At 43.9% G+C, this 26456-nt stretch overlaps 1 protein-coding gene across 4 annotated transcripts in view; it reads right to left on the bottom strand.

Moving 5' to 3' along the window:
* The window catches only part of LOC139559405 (zinc finger protein 40-like), a 73906-nt gene that overhangs the window by 28074 nt on the left and 19376 nt on the right, over positions 1 to 26456 (bottom strand). Inside the window, exon 1 of one of the 4 annotated variants that reach the window (XM_071375407.1) lies at positions 16753 to 18328. The exons of the other annotated variants lie outside the window; for them this stretch is intronic. Within the exon in view, the coding sequence (XP_071231508.1) occupies positions 16753 to 16831 (79 nt within the window). The 5' untranslated portion in view covers positions 16832 to 18328. Of the gene's footprint in view, positions 1 to 16752; positions 18329 to 26456 lie in introns of those variants that run through there. 4 annotated transcript variants of the gene reach the window in all.

Here is a 26456-nt window from a genome sequence, read left to right as displayed (position 1 = left end):
CCATTTGAAATAGACTAATGGATTTATTGTGAAGGTGTAGGCTATATTACATGGATTTATTAGACTTTTGAAAATGTAGATGTTCCAAAGGTCTGCTTCAGTGGCTTGTAGGCTGTGTGGTAGCCAGGATATTATGTGTTTGTTAATTAACTGTCAATTACCGTGAGACCAACAGTTATTTGCTTGACAATCATCGTCTGACGAAATTGTGACCCCCCCACCACCCCTAACAATCGTAAACAGCCACAGTTTGCGCACGTGTGTGTATTTACTTATTTGGGAGCATGTTGTGGCATGTGTGTATGAATGAGTGCGTGAACTGAGATAACCCTCTGACAGGGGATACAGACTGATAGCATGTTCTTGGCACTGAGGCCTGGTTGGTATGCCTCCAGTGACAGGATCAGTAACCACAGAGTAACAGAGTCCCTCCAACACACACACACACACACACACACACACACACACACACACACACACACACACACACACACACACACACACACACACACACACACACACACACACACACACACACACACACTTCCCTCAGCTTCAGTTCATAGAACCACATTGCCTACGAGGCATTCACGATAACTACCCCCCCAAAGCTCCCTAAAGCATACCACAAATGATATTATTGCAACCTAATTTAAAATAATAATACTAATTTTCATTGGTCAGGGGATTTGAGGATAGACTTTTACTATTATGCTTTATTGTTTGTACATGTATTGCGTTAGACCACACTGGCAATCTAATCTTCACTGATTACTACTACAACAGAACAATCTGAGGGGTAATATGGGGTATGAGACCAGGGACAGCATTCACCATAGATCAGATTACACACACCAAATGATTGACAGACACCTATTAAGTAAAAGCCACTATGCCCAGTACTGAGTGCACACCACCTCTGAACCATGGTGCACGCCACCTCTGAACCGTGGTGAACGCCGCCACCTCTGAACCGTGGTGAACGCCGCCGCCTCTGAACCGTGGTGAACAACGCCACCTCTGAACCGTGGTGAACAACGCCACCTCTGAACCGTGGTGAACAACGCCGCCTCTGAACCGTGGTGAACGCCGCCGCCTCTGAACCGTGGTGAACGCCGCCGCCTCTGAACCGTGGTGAACGCCGCCGCCTCTGAACCGTGGTGAACGCCGCCGCCTCTGAACCGTGGTGAACGCAGCCGCCTCTGAACCGTGGTGAACGCAGCCGCCTCTGAACCGTGGTGAACGCAGCCGCCTCTGAACCGTGGTGAACGCAGCCGCCTCTGAACCGTGGTGAACGCAGCCGCCTCTGAACCGGGGTGAACGCCGCCGCCTCTGAACCGGGGTGAACGCCGCCACCTCTGAACCGTGGTGAACGCCGCCACCTCTGAACCGTGGTGAACGCCGCCACCTCTGAACCGTGGTGAACGCCGCCACCTCTGAACCGTGGTGAACGCCGCCACCTCTGAACCGTGGTGAACGCCGCCACCTCTGAACCGTGGTGAACGCCGCCACCTCTGAACCGTGGTGAACGCCGCCACCTCTGAACCGTGGTGAACAACACAGTTACAGTATGAAGCAGTGAAGGAGAGAGAAAGGGAGGCACTGGCTGCATACCAAATGGCACCCCATTTCCTTTATAGTGCACTACTTTTGAACAAGGCCCATGACAAGGGTCCAAATGTCAGGGACCCCAAAAGTAGTGCACTATAAAGGAAATAGGGTGTGATTTGGGATGAAGGGTACACACTTAATCAGAATGCTAGGAGTTATTAAGACCGTGGGGAATTATTATATTGTTGTTCCTATTCCCCTCATTAAGATTCGTAGCTACTGTTGTTATTACTGTGTGTGTTATTACAGTACCCCTGTTATTAAAGGCAAGCTTTCAGAAGAGCCTTTTATGATGTGATGTTTGACATGGTTGGGATGACAGCCAGACAGCTACGTGTTTCGCGAGAGGGAGAAAATGGAGAGATGTTAATCATGCAATTTTTACATGATTAATAAAATATAACGTAAAAAATAAACACTGCATTTATGTTGCCGGTGACGATGAACAGAGCACAATCATCTATAAAACGGGTTGTGTCCCAAATGACACCCTATTCCCTATATAGTGCACTGCTTTTGAACAGAGTCCTCTAAAACTAGTGCACTATATAGGGAATAGAGTGCCATTTGGGATACATACCTGACTGGAATTTAAACGGAGGGAGGGTCAACATTGTTTTAGGGTATTGAACTCATGAAGCTATGTTATGGTTGCCAGTGAGTGGACTGCTGTCGAGTGCAGGCTTAAGGAAAACAGAAAAATCTGAAGTTCATAAGATGATTTCATACAAGAAAGCAGAGACTATAAATCAGTTCAATGCAGCTGTTTTCCATTTGACACAAGGCACTGCACCAACCTAGGCAGAGTCTGTAGTAGTACAAGTAGGTTATAACACCCTTTGGTTACACTTTCATAGATGAATTCCTTTATTTTAGTTAGTTAGTTAATTATTACAACTTAGGCAGCTGCTTTCACCATGTATTCAAGCAGCAAAACTGGAACATAACACCCAGTATAATATGTCATGGTTGTGATAAATTCAGAATTGATTCCCATTCAACTCATGAGTTGAAATTCAAAATTGAATTGTCCACACCCCACAGGATGTAGAATTAGAATTTCAGTTTGAGTGACAGGAAATAGCATTTCATTCAGTGCAATTCAAATAAATTCAACTCTGTCATATAACATGAATGTTTCATTGAATCTGCAAGGTCAGATACAGTTACTTTTATCTGGAAACAATGTTCATATACTCTTAACCTTAGTGCTAGAATAGCTAATTATGTTTCCATCAACCATTTCATTTGTTTGTTATTTTTAAAGCTTCATGCTCAACTTGAGGGTTAAACTAATGCATTCAGGGATTATTTTCCACATATTGAACAACATTTTTGTGATTTTGTTTTCCTTGATCATTCATTTTAAGAGTTGGTCCTGACAATTGCATGTATATAACGACATGTTTTATGTACACAATGACCAGTTTATTAGGTACACCCATCTAGTACAGGGTCGGACCCCCTTTGCCTCCAGAACAGCCTAAATTCTTTGGGGCATGGCATTGGGGTGGCAGGTAGCCTAGTGGTTAGAGTGTTGGGCCAGTAACCGAAAGGTTGCTAGATCGAATCCCCGAGCTGACAAGGTAAAAATCTGTCATTCTGCCCCTGAACAAGGCAGGTAACCCCACTGTTCATAGGCCGTCATTGTGAATAAGAATTTGTTCTTAAAAACTGATTGGGAAAGGGGGCAGTATTGTCACCTCCGGATGAGAAGCGCGCCCAAAGTAAACTGCCTGTTACTCAGTCCCAGAAGCTAGGATATGCATATAGTTGGTAAATTTGGATAGAAAACACTCAAAAGTTTCCAAAACTGTTAAAATAATGTCTATGTATTACAGAACTGATATGGCAGGTGAAAATCCATCCAGGAAGTGCTATTATTTTTAAATGGGTGTTTTTCCATTGAAAGCCTATCCACCATACAAAGGGATATGACCCAGATTGCGTTCCCTATGGCTTCCACTAGCTGTGAACAGTCTTTAGACATTGTTTCAGTTTCTTTTATTCTGAAAAATGAGGGAGAATGACCACTTTCAATGAGTGGACAGTGGAAAGTCCCAGAGCTGTTTGGGGCGCGCGACCCCAACGATCGTTGTTTTTCTTTTATATTGACGACGCTATTGTTCGGTTGAAATATTATTGATTATTTAGACAAACAACCTGGGGATTGATTATAAACATCGTTTGACATGTTTATACAAACTTTACTGGTACTTTGAGCCAATGGATTACTGAACAAAACGCGCCAACAAAACGGAGGTTTTTGGACATAAAGATGGACTTTATCGAACAAAACGAAAATATATTGTGTAATATGGAGTCTTGTGAGTGCAACCATATGAAGATCATCAAAGTTAAGTGATTAATTTTATTGCTATTTCTGACTTTCGTGACTAATCTACTTGGCTGGAAAATGTTTGTATGGTTTTGTGTGCTGGGCGCTGTCCTCAGATAATCGCATGGTTTGCTTTCGCCGTTAAGCCTTTTTGAAATCTGACACAGCGGCTGGATTAACAGGAAGTTAAGCTTTATTTTGATGTATTACACTTGTGATTTTATGAAAGGTAAATATTTATAATAATTTAATTTGAATTTGGCGCTCTGCAATTTCACCGGATGTTGTCGAGGTGTCCCGCTAGCGGCACGCCTTTCCCAAACAGGTTGCCTAGTTCAATAAAAGGTTAAATAAATAAAAATCTATTGGTATCAAGAGACCTTATGTGTGCCAGAAACATTCCCCACACCAGTACACCACTGCCACCAGGATAGATCCATGGACTCATGCCGTTTACCCCAAATCCTGACTCTGCCATCAGCATGACGCAACAGGAACCGGGATTCGTCGGAACAGGCGATCTTTGTCCAGCGTTGGTGATCGTGTGCCCAGTGGAGTTGCTTCTTCTTGTTTTTAGTTGTTAGGAGTGGAACCCGGTGTGGTCGTCTGCTGCAATAGCCCATCAGTGACAAGGTTGAGGAGTTGTGCGTTTACCTAAAACTGTCCACTAAGTGTATATTTGTATAGACTACACCTAATATAGAGTAGAAGATGCATTTTGAATTTCAGAACATTTCACTGAATTCAATTCTGTTTCCATTCATTAAAATTTCTGAATCCTGTTTCCCACTTCAATTCAAATTAAAGAACTCAATTTAATTCTGAATTAAGCACAACCTGTGTGTGTGGGCAGAGCTGCTACAGGGCAGATGGATCAGCTGCAGAGGTGTGACGGATGGCTTCTGATCCTTAAGTGGCTTCCCTCTCCTTCCTACTCTTTCCCTCGCTTTTCTCTCTTTCCCTCTCTTACCTCTTTCTTTCGCCCTACCGCCCACTTTTTACTTCCAATTTCTTTACCGCTCCGTCTCTCCATCTCCCTTTAACCCCTATCTCTCCCTATTTTATTCCCTTTACAGTATCTCACTCTGTTTTACCTCTCATTCACTCTCAAATCTCTGATATGGTGAGGATGAGCCCAGTCAGCAACCCATTAAGAGGCAGGATCCAAAATGGCACCCTATTCCTTACTTGGTGCACTACTTTTTGGTACCATTTGGGATGCAGACAAAGTCTCCAGGTAGAGACCCTCATGTCAAACTTTGATCCAGGCAACGTGATTATATCTGGGGATCAGATTGGTGGTGGAAGGGGCTTGTGTGGGCAGGATGCATGTCAATTAAGCTGCAGAGCCGTGGGCCTAGAACGAGTCATCGTTGGCGCTACCATGACAACCAGGAATCCTATCCTCATTGCAGGCTGCCCCCCCCCCCCCCCCCACCCCACACACACACACCCTGCCCACTCTTTGCTCACTTCAGTGTGAGGTGGAATGTGATTAAACTGATCCCCATGGATCAAAAATGACAAATCACAACCACCACATGTGAAACATAATTGACTTGGCTACAACGCCCACATGTTAGTGAATTCCCAAAACACCAAGCCACAACAAGCAGGAGGAGGAGCATAGCTTACTCTAACTCAATGAAACAGGGCTCCTGTCAGCATTAGGCCCAAATTAATACAATTGGAGGAGTGTGCCCATGAGGTGCAGGGCACATCTGCAGCAGACGCCTGGCTCGTGACAGGCAGCACCCACTACCTGCTACCCGTCTCAGCCTGCTACTAGAAAACCACCAAGCTCCTCATCCCCTGCCTGCCCACCTCCCCCTGCCAGGCAGTAACACATTTAGCTCAGCTCAACAGCCTGCTCTGCCCTTCTGGTGCCTGGGCCTAGCCATGCCCACTATGCCAAACAACTAAGTCCATCTGTGATTGGCATATGTGTGTTCAGTTCAACAATGGAGCACAATGCCTGGTGGGCTGCAGAGCAAACAGTATGGTGGATGGCTTTATTATTGGCTGCATTCCAAATGGCACCCCATCCCCTATATAATGCACTACTTTTGACCAGGGCCAATAGTGCACTATGTATCTAGCACTAAACAGAGACTACACAGTGGCAGAAAACCTGACCACTAACTGACCCTAAATGAAGAAAATCTTTGACTATGTCCAGACTCAGGGAGCATAGCCTTGCTATTGAGAGAGGCCGTCGTAGGCAGACCTGGCCCTCGAGAAAAGACGGGCTATGTACACACTGTCCACAAAATGAGGTGGAAACTAATTTCTAATATTTTTTTGTTGATGCTGTTGTCTTCTCACTTCTGTTTGTTTATTTCACTTGCTTAGGCAATATAAAATGTTTCCAATGCCAATAAAGCCCCATTGAATTGAGAGAGAGAAAGTGAGACTGATGCTGCTGCAGATGAGATAGGAACAGACAGCCACCCCCCACTTCTCTGTCACAGCAAGGGAGGGAGATGAAGGTTGTGTAACTCAAAGAGCTACCTCAGGCACTCTTCCTGTCGTCTGAAAATGAGATATTGCTTTTTCTGCAGCTCTCAGCGGAGACCTCCTGAAGAAGATAGCTACTGTACAGTACGGTCTGTCTGACACATGTTTAGGTCGCACCCTTACAAGAAACCATTGGAGACGCCCATGGGTCTGGAGAAAACAATCACAGACAAGAAAAGATACCAAAAAAAGAAGACCCTACACCCAGTATTCTAGGAAGTACAGTAAGCTCCTGGTTACAGTCATAGGGTGACACACACACTGTGGTAGATGAGATGAGGAAGCCCAGTGACTAGTGTCCTATTACCCAACAGTCTATCATCACCAGCAGACTTACAGGCTAGTGCACACTGCTTTGACCTTCCCCACTCCCGCAGACACTCACTGGAGCGACTGGCTCCATCAGCCTTAATAGACCAGGAGGTATGGAGAGAGTGTGTGAGGATGAGAAAGAAATAACCACCCAGACTACCCTGTGCTAGACTGCAGTGCTGTGCTGAGTGCTCCGACGCTCTCCGTCAATCCTAGTAGACATGGAGGGAGGGATGGAGAGAGAGAGAACGAGGAGAAAGAAAAAGGAAACCACGCAGACTTCAGTGCTGACTGCACGTCTGAGAGTTTCGCTTCCCAAAAGCCGTGCAGCATGACAAACAAATAATTCAAGCGAATCTCTCGCCGTCTCTCTCTCTGTAGTTACGGGATCAGCTTCCGACTACTAAGCACTCTGCGAGGAAAGGAGGAGGGGAGGCAGCGTGGGAGGATGGGATGGTGCAGCGTTCCCTGTTGGGGCTCGGCGCGTCTCGCTCCATTGGGATAGACTGGGAGGGAGATGGTTGTGGTATGTATAGGCAAGGTAGTGAATGGACACAACATGCGTTATGCACAAACTGAGACGAACACCCAGTCACAACGTACACGTTTGGTTTCGAACATGTACACACACAGGTTTTGGTGTGGGTTCTTTACAGTGCGGCTGGCCCCACAGGAAACAGTGGGAGGTAGGTAGGCAGGCAGGTAGTAGACCGGCAGGCAGCAAACAGGCGTCCATTGATTGGTGGGAATCTTCCTTGAACAGTACCAGTCAAAAGTTTGGACACACCGACTTATTCAAGCGTTTTTCATTATTTTTACTATTTTCTACATTGTAGAATAAGCAGCCAACAAGTGCTCAGCATATGTGGGAACTCCTTCAAGACTGTTGGAAAAGCATTCCAGGTGAAGCTGGTTGAGAGATTGCCAAGAGTGTGCAGAGCTGTCATCAAGGCAAAGGGTGGATACTTTGAAGAATCTCAAATATATTTAGATTTGTTTAGCACTTTTTTGGTTACTACATGATTCCATATGTGTAATTTCATAGTTTTGATGTCTTCTATTTATTCTACAATGTAGATAAATAGTCAAAAGTAAGAGAACCTTTAATGAGTAGGTGTGTCAACATTTGACTGGTACTGTATATAAAACTACAGTAGTCAGATTGAGATGTGTTGGTTGGGAGGTTTGTGTGGGTGTGTGTCTGCGTAATGGCGCGGGTGGTGGCAAATGTGAATTCTGAAACTTCCATCGCTATTAGACAAAAATCTGGCCTGTGTAAATAAAGAGACAGACTGCCAAACCAAAACACATGGCCAAGCAGAGCTAAATTATGATTTGTTTCTTTCTCAGTTGCCGATCATGGAAGGTGTGATTATGGTGCTGAAATAGACCCAATGATTCAGACTGGCTCTAGAAAACAGAACTAAATGACATTGCTGGTTGATATTTACATTTAACAAACAATCAGGAACACATCACACAGGTATGTGATTCAATGTGTCTTACAAATCACTCACGGAATGTAAAATGTCATAAAATATGTTGTAACAGTGGAATGGGTAAAGATTGATCTAATTGAAATTGATAAATAGATCAAATAAAACAACACAAATTAAACAAAACGCTAATTAAGTAAAGAAATTAGGGAAAAGAAAATGGAGAAATCAGTCCATGTGATTGGTATCACTTCCTGATTGATTAAGACAGGGGAGAGAAATTATAATTGAAATGCTACAGCCAGCCCAAATATATATATATATATATATATATATATACACCCACATACACACACACACTCTTTCCTTTCTCTGCATAAAACTCCAAAACGGGAAACAAAACAAGCCACATGTCAAAGTTGATCGGGTCAAAATCTCAAGTTCCCCATTGGTTGGTTCTTCTAGGGGCCGTGAACCAAAGCTAGTGTGTGTGTGTGTGTGACAGAACGAACATCCAGACTGCAGTTCCACTCAACTGACTCCACGGACTGACAGCCAGCCAAGGCGACCGGGACCGCGCGGGGCAGGAAGCATGTTCCATTAGATTGAGTGTAAAATCTAACTTCACATGCAGTCACACACATACACACGCACAACAAACCACACACAAGCTCTTCGGACCCGCGGAGGTAAGATGAGGGCTGGGAGATTGTCGCACGGCTGAGGCTTTCTTTTATGCATTCCGTAATCACATTAATTAAATAGATACTTTAGCCCGAAGTCGCCATGTCTTCTGCACACTTGGCTAAAGCTAAATGCTACATCAACACAGTCATTACCTGAAGCAGGTCGTTTGGAGAAGCCTCTGCCACTCACTCACTGCAGGTCTGAGTCCCAAAGAGCACCTTATTCCCTACAGTATATAGTGCCCTACCTTTGACCAGAGCCCTAGGGGTGGGATATAGGGAATAGGGTGTCATTTCGGACACAGCCTCAGTCACACAACTCCAGAAGACTGTGTGGAGAAATTCAGCACGGGTGTGTGGTACATTAATATTAGGCTACCCTTGAAAAATACTACGCCTAAGAAACGCTATAAGCGCGCACCCCGCTAACTAGCTAGCCATTTCACACCGGTTACACTAACAAGCTGTTCTATCTAAAACAAACCCACACCTTGCATGTTCATTTAACATTTGCTTCAGATAGGTCTACTGTGGATAAACTTTAAAACAGACAGTAGTTTTCTGAGGCAAAAACTGAAGGCTACATGAACTCTATTTCATTCCTAAAATGTCCATTCCCTCATCCCTGGCCCCTTACCATATGACTGTCCATATTAAATTGGTTGCCGTTGTTGTTACAGTTGCTCCATGAGTGACAGCAGCCGAGCTGCTCCCTGTCACCTCTGCTCTCATCAAACACGTTGCTGTGGATGGTGGCAGTTAGCGGCACTCAACCCTGAACGCTCCCGCAACCCCTGGGGAGCAGTCCACCCATTCAGCGCACACACACACACAGTGTACAAGTCATGGGGGGTATATATAATAGCATTAGTGGGTGCTTATATTTGTCCTATTTCACAAAAGTACAAGTGTGTATTATACACGTGTGTGAAATGGAGATATATTTTTTAATTCCCACTCCCTCCGAGACCCTCAGAGTGGAGGGGAGCTGGGCCAGCAGGGTCTGCCATTATCAACAGTGATCCTGGAGCAATTCAAGTGCCTTGCTCAAAGACACATCGACAGATTATTCACCTTGTCGGCTCGGGTATTCGAACTAGTGACCTTTCGGTTACTGGCCCAATGCTCTAACCGCTAGCCTACATACTGACTACTGTAAAGTATGTATCTCTCCATCCAGATACTATATAGAAGCTAGCTAGTCTGATCTCACATTAAACAAACACTTGACGACTGGCCTTTGTCCTGAAACGCAAACAACAAGTCTTTTGTATAGCTTACATACTCATCCATCAGTCAACACACAGTCATAAGTCATCATTTTTGGCCAAACAGCTGTGGAGCTGCAGCGGTAGCCACAGTAACTTGGCGATGAGAAGGGGAATTCCTGTCAGGGCAGAAGAGAGGGAAGGTGGAGATAGGAGCAACGGGGAAGAGGAAGGAGGGGAGCTGGGCCAGCCAAAACACAGTGGTGGAGTATGGTCACCTCACTAGAAAAAGCTCTGGTACCCTCCAGGGGTTCCGGCTCTCAGCTCTCTCGTTCTTTTTTCTCTCTCGCTCAGCTCTTTTTATTGCTCTCTCTTTTTGGAGCAAGAGCGTTCCTCTGAAGTGCCAGAGGCAATGGTGGAAGGAGAGGGAAGGGAGGAGCGGAGGGGGGAGAACGGGAGTTGGGGTGGTAGGCTCTGCCAACTGCCTTCTGCCCAACTTCTAACTCAACAAGGAGGAGATACAGGTGTTGAGTGAGCCAGTTAATTTTTTCCTCCTCTCTCAGACCTGGTAAACAACTCAGACTCTGTTCTTTGTCTTAGCAGCTGTGGTGTTAACTTACTAAATGCACAAAAACATTAATTAGGTAGGCTTACTTATTTAGAGGGAAATTTAACAGATCGTAGGCCTATAGCAAAACTGGGGATACACAATTAATGTGGCATCTTAAAGGCATCTTTCAAAATGAATCACTCAATTCGTTGTTCAACTAAAACTTAAACAACTTAAAGGCCCTGTATAGCCAAAAACGTGATTTCCTTGTGTTTTATATGTCTGGAACTCTATTGGCGGGATGCGACACCATTCTCCCACAATAAATTCCATTTGTAGTTTTGTTGACTGTGGTGGAAAACTCTCCAGAATCTCACAAGTGTTCAATTGAGTCGAGATCTGGTGACTGAGACGGCCATTGCTTATGGTTTACATCGTTTTCATGCTCATCAAACCATTCAGTGACAACTCGTGCCCTGGCATTGTCATTCTATGAGGGTGTAGCCATGGTAGCCAAAATATTGGCCTGCCCAGCATTTTTATACATTACCCTAAGCATGATGATGTTAATTTATTAATTAAATCAGGAACCACATCTGTGTGGGACCACCTGCGTTCAATATACACTGTAGCCCTCATTTCTCAAGTGTTTCCAATATACCTGTACAGTATATTTCCACACTGAGTTTGGAATAATACTATGAAATTGTGAAAATTATTATAATGCCCTTTTAGTGTTAGAGCAGTTAGAAAAGACCACCTGAATGGAGTTTTGGCCTGCCTATTTGGGCCTGGCTATATAAAGAGGGAACTTCCCTGGGTTTCAGTTTTGGATATGGCTATTAGGGGAAGTCCTGAAGGCTAAAATAACCAGCCAACCTAAACAAGTGGCTTCACTCAATCAGATAAATATTTACCAAGGCCAGGGACAAACACAGGCTAATTCCCAAATGGCACCCTATTCCCTATACAGTGCACTACTTTTGACCAGAGTCGTATGGGCCCTGATCAAAAGAAGTGCACATCTGTACATAGGAATAAGGTGCCATTTGGGATACTGCACTAGTGAGTTACCACACTGTTTTTTGCAATGTCACTGTGAAGTGGTGGTAAATAAATAGGCATTTATGTGTTCTGGTAAATTGTTGCAAAACAAAACCCAAACAGTGAAAACAAACCCAACACTAATTAGGGAAACACTGGGATAATTTGGCAGTAGTGTACTGTGGTAATTTTAGACAGGAATAAAGGTCTCAGCCTGTAAACAACAAAGAACTACAGTACGAGTCAAAAGTTTGGACACCTACTCATTTAAGGGTTTTTCATTCTTTAAAAAAATATTTGACATTGTAGAATAATAGTAAATACATCAAAACTATGAAATAACACATATGGAATCATGTAGTAACCAAAAGTGTTCAAGAAAATATATTTGAGATTCTTCAAACTAGCCTCCTTTTGCCTTGATGACAGCTTTGCACACTCTTGTCATTCTCTCAACCAGATTCACCTGGAATGCTTTTCCAACAGTCTTGAAGGAGTACCCACATATGCTGAGCACTTGTTGGCTGCTTTTCCTTCACTCTGCGGTCCAACTCATTACATTTACATTTAAGTCATTTAGCAGACGCTCTTATCCAGAGCGACTTACAAATTGGTGCATTCACCTTATGATATCCATCCCATACCATCTGAATTGGGTTGAGGTCGGATGATTGTGGAGGCCAGGTCATCTGATGCAGCACTCCATCACTCTCCTAGGTCAAATAGCGCTTACACAGCCTGGAGGTGTGTTGGGTCATTGTCCAGTTGAAAAACAAATGTACCCGCAAAACACCAGAATGCCAAGAGTGTGCAAAGCTGTCATCAAGGCAAAGGGTGGCTACTTTGAAGAATCTCAAATATAAAATATATTTTGATTTAACACTTTTTGGTTACTTCATGATTCCACATTGTTGTTTTGATGTCTTCACTATTATTCTACAATGTAGAAAATAGTAAAAATAAAGAAATCCTGGAATGAGTAGGTGTGTCAAACTTCTCACTGGTACTGTGTGTGTGCATCCATGAGTGTGTTAATGGACGATTAAGAGTGTGTGTGTGTGTTTGTGTTTGTATTAATGGAATGTTCATGGCAGGATACGAACATCTGAGTTAATGTATGTGTGTGTGTGTGTGTGTGTGTGTAATATTCATAGGGTTACATTTTACAACTCACACGGTTACACACACAAACATGAAATTACAAGAATTCCTCTGATTTAAAGCAATTGCTTCGATCAACCCCCCTGCCTCCCATCCACAGTGACAAAAGGACAGATGAACAACGACTGTATTGAAGAAGCCTGCCTCTTCTTTAATAACATTCCCTATGAGAGGCATTTATATCAGGCTTTTCTCTAGACCGCAGCATAATGTTTGTGTCAATAATGGTTGCGATCAGAACCGCAGGAATGGGACAGAAAGGCCACGTTCAAATGCTCCTTTATGCATCTGAAATTAACTGCTCGGCCAAGACCTTTATCAAAGATAATGTCTTTCTTTTGAACAACTGAGTGCACAGAAAATAAAATGTTCTTCACTTATTATAGCTAAATATGAAAGATAAGGAAGACACGAGGAGTGTCAAAAATGTGCACTATTAAGCTTGTTACTGTTGCAAAATGGCATAAAATCAGTGGAATCTGACACCAGTCCACAGAAATAAAGGAGGGTCTCAGTAGGCTGAGAGGAGAGAGGCACTGCTTGCTAGCTACCTTGATGTTATTGCTGCTGCCATGCCTCTGCCTCACGTTGTTACTCTGTGCCAATCACGACAGGCAGGAGGTAACATTACATAATCACACCCAGTGGAACACCGCTGACAGAGGAGAGCCTTCTCTCTACCCTCCCCCCACTCTCGCCATCTCTCCCACTCCTCACTCTTTCCATCTCTCTCCCCCTCCCCACTCTCTCCTCCTCTCTCCTTTTTTCCCTTCCATCTCTTTTGCACCTGTATAACAGCATAACAAAAGACATCCACTGAACATCAGGTTAATGTCGTGTATCACTGTTACAGAGTATTACTGCACCCAGATGGTAAAGAGATTGAAACAATCCTGTAAGCTTGTTTTCCCCACCATTTAATTTCATTATGGTGAATGGTGGGCCCTGGTCAAAAGTAGTGCACTATAAAGGGAATAGGGTGCCATTTGAGATGGTGTCCTTGTACCTCTAGCAGAGGTAGTAGGATGATTATGTCATTAAAATACCTTGATGAAATAAAGCAGGGAGACCATGGCTATGTGGAACAAAACACTGAGGGAGGGAGATCTCTCTCTCTCTTTCTCTCTCACACACACACACAAATAAATGTGCAACCTTACACACATAGAAACACAAACATGACTGTGCGCATGCACCACAAACAGACACACATGCACAAACACACATCACCCTATTGCTGTGATAGGGACTAGCTAATATTAAACCATGCATAGCAGGGATTGTGTCTGAATGAGCTGATGAGCTCATGGTGGGTGAAGAGTCAGTCAAGACCACCTCCTCTCACACATATGCGCGAGCACACACACACACACACACACACGCAGCTCTCATCTGTGGGACTTGGCTGTCTGTTATGTAATCAACCCCCATCCAGCAGCTCATCCTGCTGGGTTCACCTCGTCCTCCTTGGTCCTACGTCACTCTGCCCATGAAGAAACACCACAAACATGTGCAGTAAGTAAGCCCTGCTTAAGGACTCACTCACTGATTGGACTGACTGAGGAGTTAGTGGGAGTGGAGTTAGCATTTAGCCTTGTTAGCCCCTGATCAACCATCCTGCCAATGTCAAGGCCAACAGACAGAGAGTAGCCTGCATTTACATTTTTTACATTCAAATGTAACCTTTATTTTACTAGGCAAGTCAGTAAAAAACAAATTCTTACTTACAATGAAGGCCTACTGGGGAACAGTGGGTTAACTGCCTTGTTCAGAGGCAGAACGCTAGATTTTTACCTTGTCAGCTCGGGTATTCGATCCAGCAACCTTTCGGTAACTGGCCAAACGCTCTAACTACTAGGCTACCTGCATCATCTGGTTGGGCACATATAATGAACAAAAAACATATCCCCACTAGGCTATTTTTCTTATTATACACTCTTAAAGACACAGGCACTCTTTAAGATGTTACACATCATCCATAACATACCATCCTCCAACCTTGATACGTATTATTTTACAGTAAAGGTAAAACAAATTCAAAAAGGATCAGGGATCAGGGAAAAGGGAGGCCTCAATCCCAACTCCACCTGGACAGGATATGACATAAACAGTTCACAGTGCCACACAAAAACACCACAAAGTAGCAGCAGCACTCTTAATGGTCTAAGAAGTTAGATGAAAGGAGAGAGAGATAACGAAAGGAGGTGAAGAGAGGAGTCAATCAGAACCATGGCTACAGTAGAGGAGGTAAAGAAAGAGGGGATCAATGAGGATAGTGAAGGACCGAGAATCGGCCGAGCCGATATATCGGGCCGATATTTGCCTTTTCTATTCAGCCCTTCTCTGTTGGCTTTGCCGATAGTCCCTTTACATAGCAAAACTGTTGGTACTGTATGCCACGAGCACTGCAGAATGCAGAGGAATGTCTAGCTAGGAAAATCAGCTGCAAGCTAGCTGTGACTGGAAATATTAGTTTAGTTAATTCACTAATAATAAAGCTTGTGTCGACGTGCCCGGACATGCATGCAATAAACAAGCTAGCTAGCTAAGCAGATAGCTATGTGCCCTGTTAGCAAAGATTATTATAACTAACCCTTTCATCTGTGGTGCTAGCTAGATTAGCTACTATGCTAGCTACTGTAGCTGGCTAGATAAACACCCCTGCTAAGATATGAGGAGATAATAGCCAACGTAGCTAGCCAACATTAGCTGGTTATCCTTTTGAACATGTACCATTCTTGGCAACGAGCCATCTGACTTGGGGTGTAAGGTTAGCTATTTACTGGTGTGCTGATCTGACCAGCCGCAATCGTAAATTGACAGTTGATAGTCAGATTAGATGATTGTTGTAATAGGGAAAGGAGGAAGTGTTTTAAACTGCCTAAATAACTGCCTAAATAAAGGTTGGAAATAGGTTTAGCAACCTAAGAATCTTCCTGCAGGTTTAGGGGCCAAGAAAGCTGTAGATCAGCACGAGCGAGTGTGCATTCTCACTTCACAAACTATGGGCAGACTTGAGTCACAGACAGAACGTGCATAGTTTTTTCAGCTTTTTTTCTACCCTCAGTCTCCTTGTTAAATATTATTCACATGTATGGATTGGTTGCAAATGTCATTGCCATTGAGCTAGTTCTCATAGTAGCAGTAAACAGCAGCAAGTGATTTGAGCGATGGGGAGATATGTAACAGTAGGATCAAGTTACAATACGCCCATTTCTTGACAGATAGCTGAACTAGCCATTTGAGTCACTTGTTAAATCCACTTCAAATCAATGACGATGAAGGGGAGGAGACAGGTTAAAGAAGGATTTTTAAGCAAACTCAATATTAAGAAGGTGTTCTTAATGTTTTGTACACTCTGTGTAAGTCCCAAATGGAAGGAAAACAAGCTCAATAACTCAATGCATGCACACACTCTTACTGACTACACATTCACCTGTTTTGTGAGTAGGCCTATGCCATCTTAATTCATCCAGTTTATCAAGAGATTTACCAGTCAAATAAGTATTCAAGTATTACAATTATGTTGCTTTGTAGTTAAATTTGTAAAAAAAATATATATATATTGTTTGAGAAAAAAATGTATGCATAAATCTCTGGGAACATTTGTCATAAAAATTTACAAATATAATGCTTTTGAATATCGGTCTAAAATATCAGCCATAGGCCTCCTTCACCCCCAAAAATCAATATCGGCCCTAAAAAATCCATATTTCCACCATGAAAACCATTGATACAGTAGGAGGTAAAGATAGAGGGGATCAATGAAAAACATGGATACAGTAGAGGAGAAAACTGAAACTCAACAAGCTCTATATGAGTATATAATGCTGTTGCAATAACACGCAACCATAAATCAACGCACGCACGCACAAACACATCACAATACCTGTGCAAGAGAACTCTGTTCTGTTGTGTAGTCTGAAGTCTGTCTTCTCTTCTCGTCTTTCCTTCGAGTCAGACAACATGTAGCTTACAGGGGAACACCTGACCTAACATTCCCCACACAGTCGGTCAGTCAGACATGCTCCTCCCGAACAATAACCGGCTGACATTCCTTCTTGCCCCCTCCTCAACTCCTGAAATGCCACAGCGGAACAGAGCGGAAGGCAGAGAGCCTCCGTCTGGTCAAAGTCTGTCTGTCTGTCTGAGAACTCACTCACTCCAAACTCCACTGAGTGAGACAAGCGTCTGAGCTTTCTCTTTACACTTCTGCCTGCCTCCCCTTTTGCTGGAGCGGCAGCTAGCATGCAGCCAAGCTTCCCTTCCTTCTCTCTCTTTCTGCCTTCCCTTTTTTTCGTACCCCTCTCGTCCAGTTTTTTTAATCCCTGCTCTAAATCAGGGAAAGCCCTGGCTGCCACTGTGCTGACTTCCCCTACCAAAGCGTCAGCTCTCTCGCTCGCTCGCTCACTCAAATCAAATCTTATTTGTCACATGCTTCATAAAACAACAGGTGCAGACTAAATGTTTACTTACGGGCCCTTCCCAACAACTCAGAGAGAGAAAAATAGAATAATTGAAAATAAAACACGTAATAATAAAATAAGTAATAAATACACGATAACTTGGCTATATCTCTCTCAAAACAATCTAACCAAAGCAGGATGCAGGGGCAAAAAGATCTGGTGCCTAATTCACACAAATACAGACACACATAGGTGTAATGCACCCATTATTTTAGAGGGGGCATGAAGTATGTGAGATTGGGGGAGGGGTGGAAATTGGAGAATTTACAATTTTTCAAACACCCGAAACAGCTTTTTTCCTGCAATCTTGAGCCATAGTCATTATGTTCAATTGTAATTTTAATGAGGTTGTCAGACTGACTGTTGTTAATCTCACATACTTACTGTTGTTAATCACACAACAGACTGCACTAAAATGCCTAGGATGTTACATCCACATTACAACACAGTACATGGGATGATAATCCCCAAAGATTGGAAAGCTGCCACGGTCATCCCCCTCTTCAAAGGGGGAGACACTCTAGACCCAAACTGTTAGACCTATATCTATCCTACCCTGCCTTTCTAAGGTCTTCGAAAGCCAAGTTAACAAACAGATCACCGACCATTTCGAGTCCCACCGTACCTTCTCCGCCATGCAATCTGGTTTCCGAGCTGGTCATGGGTGTACCTCAGGCATGCTTAAGGTCCTAAATGATATCACAACCGCCATCGATAAAAGACATTACTGTGCAGCCGTAGTCATCGACCTGGCCAAGTCTTTTGACTCTGTCAATCACTGCATTCTTATCGGCAGACTTAACAGCCTTGGTGTCTCAAATGACTGCCTCGCCTGCTTCACCAACTACTTCTCAGATATAGTTCAGTGTGTCAAATCGGAGGGCCTGTTGTCCGGACCTCTGGCAGTCTCTATGGGGGTGCCACAGGGTTCAATTCTCGGGCCGACTCTTTTCTCTGTATACATCAATGATGTCGCTCTTGCTGCTGGTGATTCTCTGATCCACCTCTACGCAGACGACACCATTCTGTATACTTCTGGCCCTTCTTTGGGACACTGTGTTAACTAACCTCCAGACGAGCTTCAATGCCATACAACTCTCCTTCCGTGGCCTCCAACTGCTCTTAAATGCAAGTAAAACTAAATGCATGCTCTTCAACCGATCGCTGCCCGCACCTGCCCGCCGTCCAGCATCACTACTCTGGACGGTTCTGACTTAGAATATGTGGACAACTACAAATACCTAGGTGTCTGGTTAGACTGTAAACTCTCCTTCCAGACTCACATTAAGCATCTCCAATCCAAAATTAAATCTAGAATCGGCTTCCTATTTCGCAACAAAGCATCCTTCACTCATGCAGACAAACATACCCTCGTAAAACTGACAATCCTACCGATCCTTGACTTTGGCGATGTCATTTACAAAATAGCTTCCAACACTCTACTCAGCAAATTGGATGCAGTCTATCACAGTGCCATCCGATTTGTCACCAAAGCCCCATATACTAACCACCACTGCAACCTGTATGCTCTCGTTGGCTGGCCCTCGCTTCATATTCGTCGCCAAACCCACTGGCTCCAGGTCATCTATAAGTCTTTGCTAGGTAAAGCCCCGCCTTATCTCAGCTCACTGGTCACCATAGCAGCACCCACCCGTAGCACGCGCTCCAGCAGGTACTCCACTGATCACCCCCAAAGCCAATTCCTCATTGGCCGCCTTTCCTTCCAGTTCTCTGCTGCCAATGACTGGAACGAATTGCAAAAATCACTGAAGCTGGAGACGCATATCACCCTCACTAACACTAGCATCAGCTGTCAGAGCGGCTTACAGATCATTGCACCTGTACATAGTCCATCTGTAAATAGCCCACCCAACTACCTCATCCCCATATTGTTATTTATTTTTTTGCTCCTTTGCACCCCAGTATCTCTACTTGCACATTCATATTCTGCACATCTATCACTCCAGTCTTTCCTTGCTAAATTGTAATTATTTCGCCACTATGGCCTATTTATTGCCTTACCTCCCTAATCTTACCTCATTTGCACACACTGTATGTAGACTTTTCTATTGTGTTATTGACTGTACGTTTGTTTATTCCATGTGTAACTCTGTTGTTGTTTGTGTCGCACTGCTTTTCTTTATCTTGGCCAGGTCACAGTTGTAAATGAGAACTTGTTCTCAACTGGCCTACCTGGTTAAATAAAGGTGAAATAAAAAAATTATTAATACACATCATCAATACAGGCACATATCATGGCATCATAATTAATACACAAATATCATGATATTATCATAAAATGCCAGATTACATTTAAACCAAGTATGTTCTGTATATCTAAGCATACCTCTTGAACTGTATGTATCCTCGACTGGTGGTTCTTTTTTTTAAAGAAACTAAATATCCTTCTCTGTGTCTCTAGTAAAATCTTGGGGGAAAAATATGTCTTATTCAGTACATTTAGTAATTGCTTGCTTTTCTAAAATCTATCAACCTTGCCAGCAAGCATGCAAGCTAAGATAGTTAGACAAGCAACTCGAACTCCATTGATACCCTGAATTGGCTTGGTAGCTAGTTATGAGGTTGGGAGACTGGGAACCTATCTAGCTGGTTAGCTAAAGCCAACTTCATAAAATGGCTGTTGCTAGTGTTACAGATAAACAACAAAACATGTTCATTATATTAATCAGGAAGGAATCAATAGGCTACATATCTTGAGCAAATGAATTTACAAACATACCTCCTGCGAGTCCTGCCGTTCACGGCAGCTAAAGTCAAATCAAACAATGTGTGTCTTTTCTACGTGGTGCATCTTGAAAGGAACCCCTTACTAAGGAGAATAAGAGGGGGGGGGGGGGGGGGGGGTTCCAGTCACTGTGCCCCCTCCTCAAAATACAGCTGACAGATATGATTATGAATAATCATGATAAAACGTGGGCATAAATATTAAGTGTAGTAATTAAATGAACGTCTTAAAAATAAAATTAAAACTTGTCAAATCTGAGGGGGTGTACCCTTGTGACCCATATGGGCATGACGCCTCTGCACACACACACACTGCTCAACAGCAGAGCAGATTAGCCGCTAACCCACTTGTGGTTCACAACAACATCCCATGGCCCCACAGCAGCTTTGAATACACATCGATCTGTCCTGTGCATTGATCCTATCTGCTGCTGGACCACGAGTTCTTGCTTCGCTCCTGCCGAGGAGGACATCCGTAGCTAATACACAAACAGGGACTAATGAGTGAAGCTAACACACACATACACACATAGCAGGACGGAAATAGACACAGAGAAACAGACACACACACAAACACACATTCTCACATACAAACAGACACACACACACACACACACATAAAAAGAGAAACATGCACACACACACGCTCTCTCACACATGCACAGTATACACACACTCTCTCTCACACACACACACACACACACACACACACACACACACACACACACACACACACACACACACACACACACACACACACACACACACACACACACACACACACACACACACACACAGAGAAAGACATAGAGAAACAAACACACACAAACACACATTCCTACATAGAAACAGACACACACAAACACACTCACACATAAAAAGAGAAACAGGGAAAAGTGCACACACACACGCTCTCTCCCTCTCGCTCTCTCACACACACAGTATACACACACTCTCCTTATTTCTCTCCCACTATTTCACACACACATACACTCTTCCTCTCTCTCTCTCTCTCACACACACACAAACACACACACACACACACACACACACACACACACACACACACACACACACACACACACACACACACACACACACACACACACACACACACACACACACACACACACACACACACACACACACACACACACACACACAGAATCACCCTCTCTCTCACAGAAACACACACCAGGAAGTCTCAGCAGAGGGAGTGCTGCACATTGTGTGCTGTGTACTTGCTGCTTGGTCTCAGCTGTGTTCTTCTCTCTGCAAGCTGGTGCTACAGCAGCCTCTCTCTCTGTCTGTCTGTCAGTCACCTGGTTACAGAGTGCCTCCACCAACACACTCCTGAGACCCACCCCAGTTAGTCATTGGCGCACCCACACACGTGCAAACTCACTCACACACACAGAAAAACTGGGAGAGACACAGTTGATTTTTTATAGCTCTTTGTATACGTATATATATATTTTTTTTATAAGGAACACCTGAGGGAGCATTGAGTCACAGCCCAGCAGTTTCATTGCGGAATTTGTAGTCATAAACACACACACACCATGTGAGAGCACACACACTCTCACTCTCTATAAAATAAACTACGTATAGTCTAGTTCATGATAATATCCAGGCAAATGATAGGGCCTCTAAAACAGAATTTATGCTTTGTTTAGAAACACAATCCTGTTTCAGTGGGATCTACAGTATCTCGAAAAAACAATCATACAATTTAAGCACCTTCTCTCAGCCTCCCCAGACAGACAGACAGACAGACAGACAGACAGACAGACAGACAGACAGACAGACAGACAGACAACACAAGTCGGTTTGGGACAGTCGCAGGGAGCTTAGAAATCCCCAGACAGTCAGAGTCTCTCTCTCCTGAGTATGCGAGTGAGGCGTAGTGAGCTCAGAAACCACCTCCCCTCGCCATTTTTCCCCATGGCAACAGCTGCTAAAGGAAGACGGCCCACATGTTACACAACCAGCAGGCAGTCAACCCCCTCCTCCTTCATCCCCCCTTCCCCCTCCTCCATCCCCCTTACTCATACAGCTATTTCCATTGCATCCTTAAGAGCTCAACAAAGGCTACGCAAACGGAGCAGACACAGCCGCACAAATGTACGTAGAACTATGTAGAGCAACACAAACGGACCTCAGTCAGCTCTGTTGGCATAGACCCCTTCAACTCTTTTTACAGTAGACCCCCCCCTTGGTCTCTCTTTCTTTCTCCAACACCTCATCTCCTACTCGCTCTCTTTCACACCCTCAATATCCAGGGCCTTGGTCAACATTTTTCACATTTTCTTCTGGAGTCCCAAATGGCATCTTATTCCCTATATAGTGCACTGTTTACTAGGTATAGGATGCCATTTGGGAGGCAGCTTGGAAAGAAACACTGGTGTCATGGCTGACTGGCTTTTCCATTAGAAAAGGCTATTTCCAAAGTGAGTCTGGTCAACAAACTGAAGTGCTGTGTCTCAAATGGCACCCCATTCTCTATTTAGTGCACTACTTTTGACAAGGACTAGAGGAGTGGAGGAGTGGAGCGTGAGTTTCCCATCATAAACCAGATCCTCCAGAGTCCAGACAATACATCAACCCCTTACACCTGACTGCCACCTGTCAGTACGGACTCTGCTGCCTGTACACTGTCTGAGAGGTGAAAGGTCAGGAACCGTCTGAACCCGATCCCTCAGGAGTTAGTTAGTGAGTGTGTGTGTATAATATTGACTTGACCGACCCTGCTGACCCCACATTCATGTTCCTGATGACTCACACACCCACAGTGGGGGTCTTTCAATATATCAACATCGACCCACCCGCTAGAATCCATCAGGTCCACACCACCAAGGACAGGGCCATGCTGACACCGGCACACACTTCAGACCATAGGCCTATACACTCAATTCCTCCTCCACCTCCTCTCCCTTCCTACAAATCCATACACACCCACACACACCCACGCACCCACACAAGACCATCATTACCGGTACTGGGGGGGTTCAATTATTAAAACAACTAATTGAGGAATGTACACAACACAACGATGAGTGGGACAGAGACAGTTTGTGAAAGTATGTCTTATCTACTTTGAAGAACTAGTAAAATAATTTAGTCAGACAGCTCTGCAGCATACTTAGGCAGGCTAGTTAAATAGCACAGTATTGGGAGCACATAGATAAGATGGTCTGGCTGGCTGACTGCAACTGTCTGAGTAAAGATGAGATGATGACTAAGGAATAAAAAATAATAGTAATCAAATAAAAATATACACAACTGAAATATTTTATTATTTCATAGTAATTTCTTATTTTTCTATTGATGTCTACCCAATGTGGACCTGACAGAGACAATGGAATATTTTCAATGTTTTGGCAATTGAATGTTCACTATTTTGGGCTTTGGAATTTCAATTGCAAATAATAATCATTGTCATGTCATTATTTCATTATGCATTAAATGTTTACAAAAATAACATTGAAACCGAAACCGTGATAAAAAATAAAATTATAATCGAAACCGAAACAACCTCAAAAAGCACTAAATCGCTCAGCACTAATCCTTACAAAACCAGACAGGAATATCTGTAGGGCTACAACAACAAACACACAAAGCACCAGTTAACATTACATAAGCATCGTGGAGAATGGCACCAGATTGCTTGTTGTGCTGTTCATTCCAGACCATCCTTCAACTGGACCTTGAACAGTATATTACAACGACAAAAATACACAGCATTAGTTAACAAAACAAAACCTGTGTAGAACAAATCTTCCCAATAATGTCAGATAGATGTTGTGTTGCTTATTACAGAGAACCTTCAGCATCATTCTACTGGACCTTGAAGACAATTCACCTCGGAATGTCCTCCCCCTCAACACACCACGGAGGCTGTGTCACAAATCGCACCTTATTCCCGAAATGTTCACTACTTTTGACCAGGGCTCTGGTCAAGGGGACACACAGGTGTGCTGAAGATAGGAGAGCTTGAGCTTACAGTTCACAGTGTTGCGGTGACAGACAGCCCATGCAAAACCAATCCCTTAACACACAAATGTCACATGCTTCATAAACAACAGTGAAATGCTTACTTCCCAACAATGCAGAGATATATATATATATATATATTTTATAATAGAAAAATAATTACACAAGGTATAAATACACAATGAGTAACGATAACTTGGCTATATACGCGGGGTACCAGTACCGAGTTGATGTGCAGGGGTACGAGGTCATTGAGGTAGATTTGTAAATATAGGTAGGGATAAAGTGACTAGGTAACAGGATAGATAATAAACAGTAGCAGCAGTGTATGTCACGAGTCAAAAAAGGGTCAACGCAGATCGTAAAATAGGTAAACAACAGCTACCTGGACGAACTATTTAGTAGTCTTATGGCTTGGGGGTAGAAGCTGTTCAGGGTCCTGTTGGTTCCAGACTTGATGCATCGGTACAGTAGTGTCGCTAGAGATACAACTTTAAGCCTTTAGCGTGACCTTAACCCAACCACCACATAAATTCCACCTAACTTCCCTTCTGTCCGCCCACCTGCCCCTCTCAACCCATGTGTCAGCCCCAACATCTGGTAGGTCGAGACCACCTGCCAAAGCCTGTTTGCCACCTGTAGTCAAAGACAACATCGTATAGCAAGGCTGGAGAAAGGGTGTGTGTACATGCGTGCGTGAAAAAGAGAGACAGGAGTAATTTGTGCTCGTATCATACAGCCCTGCATATGCTAACGTGTGTGTGTGTGTGTGTGTGTGTGTGTGTGTGTGTGTGTGTGTGTGTGTGTGTGTGTGTGTGTGTGTGTGTGTGTGTGTGTGTGTGTGTGTGTGTGTGTGTGTGTGTGTGTGTGTGTGTGTGTGTGTGTGTGTGTGTGTGTCAACCTAAGTATGTAACGGCTCTTTAATGTGTGTGCGTCAGATGGTGTACGGTCTAATGTGTGTTCACTGTATGAATGCAGAATATAAATGTTGACATTGAATTAATGATCTGCTTAGCTATTAAGTTCAGGCAACTAACTGTGTCATTAATAGTAATGACCACCGCTGCCAATAGGTTGTTGACATGGATTGCATCTCAAATGGCACCCTATTCCCTACGTAGTGCACTACTTTTGACCAGAGCCCTATAACCAAAAGGCCACATGGTACACTTACAGGCCAAGGAATAAATGCTATTTGATGATTTGAGGGGTTCCATTATTGGACTAGAGATGGTGAATGGAAAAGGGAGGAAAAGAGGGAAACATTATGAGAACAGTGGTGATTCAAACCCCAGCCTAGAGACTCAGGGATTCAGAGAGCATATCATTGTTGCCAGCGAGGAGGCTGGCTGTTATTATTTTCCTTCAGTATGTCACTGTGGAGCAGAAAGCGAAAAGAGACTTTAGGGGGGGTAACACTGCATGGCTGTCCTCTCTGGCCGGTAGATCTAAGCTGACGTGCGTCCACACACTCTGTCTTGTCACTGTGCCAACCCTCCCAATAGCCATAGCCCCCCATTCTCCACACCGCTATTCTTCTGCCAGTCACTCTGGCTTGCTGAATTTATTGCATTGTTGCTCCTACTCTGTTAACTACTCTTCTCTCCCATTCTCTACTTCTCATTCTCTCCCTCAGTCATCCCTGCTCTTTGCAGTAGTATGACTTTTCTTACGGGCCCCTACCGAGCATCAGCTGAGGTCCAGGACTGTCCTCAAAGACTCTGGAGTCCTTTTGTGTGAAATTCTTCTTCTTCCCCTTTTTCTCCCTCTGTTATTTTTCCCCCTTTATTTCATCCCCTGTTAGTGTTGTAACTAGGCTTTCTTAAAATCACTCTCTCCCTCGTTTATGTACTTCACTACTATCAAACCCATTTTATCAGTCTTACCTGAGCTGCCCAGTGCTCCCTCTCCTCCCTCCCTTCCTCCCTCTCTCTCATCGTAGGAGGCTCCAGGAGTAGGACACAAGGAACAGCACCTGCACACTAAGACTCATGCTGATCCGTTGCCCTGGCAACCGCTACATCAGGCTTCGCTTGTGCAAACCATTAGGCATTGCCAGCACACTGCGCTCACACACAAAGACACACAAATACACCCCCACGCAACCACCCTATTAAGAGTTTCCGGCTGGCATACGTCAGTTCTACTGCCTCTCTTTTTCACCCAAAGCTGTTTTTCCAAATCCTTTTTATATGAACTGAAGTGAATTAACTCACATTTTCCCCAATCATAAAAGGAGCCTGAGGGAAAACAGAACGCAGTGTGTGAACTTCACACAGAGGTGTAGTGTTTTGTTCAAGAGGCATTTCTCTGGGAATGACACATTCTCTAAAGCAGATCAGATAGAGGGAGGATCTACTTTACCTCCCCCGCTGTGTCGTGATTCCTG

The sequence above is a fragment of the Salvelinus alpinus genome, chromosome 29 (genome assembly GCF_045679555.1).
Source record: "Salvelinus alpinus chromosome 29, SLU_Salpinus.1, whole genome shotgun sequence".
Classification (NCBI taxonomy): Eukaryota; Metazoa; Chordata; class Actinopteri; order Salmoniformes; family Salmonidae; genus Salvelinus; species Salvelinus alpinus.
This window is presented reverse-complemented; position numbering and strand designations above follow the sequence as displayed.